Source organism: Numida meleagris, chromosome Z, assembly GCF_002078875.1.
Source record: "Numida meleagris isolate 19003 breed g44 Domestic line chromosome Z, NumMel1.0, whole genome shotgun sequence".
Lineage (NCBI taxonomy): Eukaryota > Metazoa > Chordata > Aves > Galliformes > Numididae > Numida > Numida meleagris.
Genome location: NC_034438.1, coordinates 37,994,407 through 37,997,942, shown reverse-complemented (window position 1 = coordinate 37,997,942; position 3,536 = coordinate 37,994,407). Strand labels below are relative to the sequence as shown.

At 67.7% G+C, this 3,536-nt stretch overlaps 1 protein-coding gene across 1 annotated transcript; it reads right to left on the bottom strand.

The window, feature by feature from the left end:
* On the bottom strand, positions 731-2,792 carry FOXB2 (forkhead box B2). Its single transcript, XM_021381463.1, has 2 exons — positions 2,385-2,792; positions 731-2,258 (listed from the first exon to the last, which is right to left on the bottom strand). The coding sequence occupies exons 1-2, from the start codon at positions 2,734-2,736 to the stop codon at positions 1,714-1,716; spliced, it is 897 nt and encodes a 298-aa protein (XP_021237138.1). The 5' UTR covers positions 2,737-2,792; the 3' UTR covers positions 731-1,713.

Genomic DNA, 3,536 nt, shown 5'->3' with positions numbered 1-3,536 from the left:
CGGAACGCCGAGGGCGGTGGGACACACCTAAGCGCACCGAGCCATGCAAAATTAGCGCAATTCGCGACTTGAGAGACTGCTTTCTTTATAAGCAACGAGTTTTTAGCAGCAGAAATACCGTCTCGGTTTTCCTTGCTTAAAATGGAAGACAGAGGGGTAAAGAAAACATGAAACACTTTTTTTTTTTTCTTTTTAAATGATTTCTTTTGCTCGGTTGATCTGGCTGCAAAACTTCTGCGGCAATTGCCCTGACAGTCCAACTTCCAAACAGCCGTACCGACCCGTGCCTCGTTAACAGCATTAACGCGCAGCATCGCCTCGCTAAACGCAGCAGCATCGCCAGCGGTGCTTTCCAGCGCCGGAGGTGCTCCCACCTGAACCCTGCGATCCCCGCGGAACGTCAGGAGCCAGCCATGAGCGCGGGGCGCCCCGGGACCCCTCGTCTGATTTTCCCACCGCGTTCCTGTGCTGGAGTCTGGGGAGGACGAGCCCAACGCGGGGGCACGGCCGCTGCCCCGCGTGAGGTGGAGACGTCCTGGGCAGCCACCGAGACCCACGCCCGGAGAGAGCCGCGGGCCCTGAGGCGATTCCGTCCCTTCCCTTCTGGGTTTGTCGCCGAGGAAACTTTTGGGTCGTCTAATCTGTCTGAGGCGAAAGGAACGTGAGCTGCGAGCACGCGTTCCTTAGCCGGCGAGAAAGGCAAATATTGTGGAGAACAGCACCAGCAGAAGCAAATGGATAGGTGTGTTTAATGAACGCTGGGGTACAGCAGGGCGGGCAGCAACCGCTAACAAAGCAGCCGGAACTCATCAGCCCGAGCGCCGCTCTCCGGCTTCCGACCCCCCTGCTCTGCACAGACCTGGCCTCTGTCGAAAGATTGTTTTCAGTAAAGTGCTTTTCCCGAAGAATTTTTAGTTATTTTCTCTTTATTATTATTTTTTTCCCACCCAACAGGTTTTAGCGTTCACGCTCTTCCACGTGGAGGAAACGCCAAGCGACACGCACAGGGCAGCGGTGTCCGTCAGCGGCGAGGGGCGATGCGACAAGCGCGCACGAGCCGCGAACCGCGGGGCTGGTTTCATTCTAAGGAGGATCGGGGAGCTCGGGTCCGGACCGCCCGGGGGATCGCACTGCTGTCCCTCCCCGGGAACGGCCCTCACTGAGATGGAGTGTGGAAGCGTGAGGGGAAGGACGAGCAGCCGATAGCTAAAGGGGCCCTCCGACGTCAGTGCCGTTGTCATTTAAATCCCCACTAATTAATCGAGCAGCTCAGAGCTCACTCGTCGAAAGAAGAGCACTTCACTCCCCGTGGCTCCGCGGCGGTACCCGCGGTTCTGTCGCCTCCCTCGGAGCGGGACCCACGCTCCGCGGGGCGGGTGCTGCAGGGGGCAGGGCGGGGAAGGGCATAGCGCAGGGGCGGCTTCGCCCGTCCGCTGCTCCCGCCCCGCTGCCCCGAGTCCGTGGGGGGAACTCCGCGAGGAGCCCCGGCCGCCCCGAACCCTTTCTGCGCGGCCCGACCTAACTTTCCGCATCACCGCTCCGTCACTAACGATATGTAACGACGATAAAAGCTCTTACCTGCGACCTGGCTCACACAAAGTCTGATTGTACACAACACAAACACAGACACCGCAGGGCGCGGGCACCGGGCCCCGCGTGTTCCCCGCGTCCCCGTCCCGGGAGCCGCTGTGCCCCCGGCCCCGGCCCCGGCCCTTAGGAGTGCACCAGGACGGAGTGCAGCGAGCCCTTGCCCTCGGGGGCGGTGCCCGCCGCCTGCTCCAGGAGGGCGGCGGAGGCCGGGGAGGCGGCGGGGCAGAGCTGCGAGGCGGCGACCGTCAGTGCGGGCATGGCGGGCGCCGGCTTGATGGGCACGGGCACGGCGGGCATGGTCTGCGCCGGCGGATGGCAGAGCGCCTTCACGGGCACCCCGAAGGGTCCGTAGTCGGGGGACACGGGCACGCCGGCCACGGGGTCCATCACCCCGACGTGGGGCCACACGGAGCCGACCACGCCGCTGGGCACCGGGTAGCCCAGGTGGTGCATCACCGAGGCCAGCGGCAGCCCGCCGGCCTGCAGCACGCCCTTGTAATCTCTGCCGATGATGTTCTCGATGGCGAAGGGATGCTTGAAGCCCGAGGGCTGGCTGCCACCGTAGGGCGAGAACTGCGGCAGCCTCCCCACGGCGGCGGCGGCGGCGGCGGCGGCCACGGCCGTCTCGGGGCCCGCCAGCCCCGGCACCTTGCCCGGGGGAGGCGGCGGCGGCGGCGGGTGCGGGTGGAAGTAGTGAGCCATGTGCGGGCCCCCGGGCACCGGCGGCTTCCCGGGGCCGCCGCTCGCAGCGCCGCCCGCCCCACCGCCGCCGCCGCCTCCGCCGCCGCCGGGCAAGTGGTGCTCGGGCCGCAGGACCTTGAAGCGCTTGCGGCGGCGGAGGAAGCTGCCGTTCTCGAACATGTCCCCGCAGTCGGGGTGCAGAGCCCAGAAGCTGCCCTTGCCCGGCTGGTCGGGGCGGCGCGGGATCTTGATGAAGCAGTCGTTGAAGGAGAGGTTGTGGCGGAGCGAGTTCTGCCAGCGCTGCGTGTGCTCCCGGTAGTAGGGGAAGCGCTCCATGATGAACTTGTAGATATCGCTCAGGGGCAGCATCTTCTCGGCCGAGTGCTGTATGGCCATGGCCGTCAGCGAGATGTAGGAGTAGGGCGGCTTCTGGTCGCTGTACGAGCTCTTCCCCGGCCTGGGCATCGCCGCCCCGCCGCCGCTCTGCGCCGGCCGCTGGCCCCGGCGCCGCGCGGCGGGATGGGGACGTTGGGTCCGGCGCTGCCCTGCCCCGCCTCTACATCGTGGGCACCGCCCGCACGGACCGCGCGCGACCGCGGCCGCCCCGCGAGCTCGGCGCTCAGCTCCCCCGGGCGGCCTCGCCCCGTTCCCGGGCCGCCGGGCCGAGGGAAGCGCGGGGCAGGGGCAGCTCCTGGCCCTCGTGGGTTTCCCCCCACTCCTCCGGGAGGCCGCCGGCTCGCTCGGGCGTCCCCGCTGTCCCCTCGCGCTCTCCGCTGGAGTTGATGCTCCGCACGCACCGAGGGCTGGGGCGTGTGAAATGTCCCCGGGTCTCCCCCGGGCAGAGACGGGAGGAAGGAACTCGGAACGCCCCGCTCACCGCTCAGTCCGTCGTCCCCAGAAAAAGTTTGCGGCGGAGGCGAGCGCTGGCGGAGGCGGGAGGGAGGCGAGCGGGGCGGCAGCGGCCGCGGCTGTGTCGGGGCTGCGCGCGGAGCGCGGTTTTGTAATGCTGCCCGAGCAGGGAGACCCCCGCGGCTCCTGCTCTCCCGCTATCACATGACAGCGGCTCAGGGACTTGGCGTCTGGCGGAACGGGAGCGGGAAGAGGCTCCCCGGTCCCCTCTCACGCTTCCTCAGCGGGGCGCGGGGGGGCGAGGAAACGCCACGCGAGGGCGAGATCCGCTTTCACAACACGGGGCTGGGAGGGGCGGCTCGGGCCGGGGGCTCCCCCCCCCCTCCCCGTCCTTCCGCGCAGCCCCTTTTCACCCG

Excerpts from the sequence above, each read along its gene's own strand:
- FOXB2 (XM_021381463.1), bottom strand. The coding sequence starts at position 2,736 with ATGCCCAGGCCGGGGAAGAGCTCGTACAGCGACCAGAAGCCGCCCTAC. Across the intron at positions 2,259-2,384 it reads CCTGCGGCCCGAGCACCACT|CGCCGCCTCCCCCGGGCAAG; the intron begins TGCCCGGCGGCG and ends ACCCGCCGCCGC.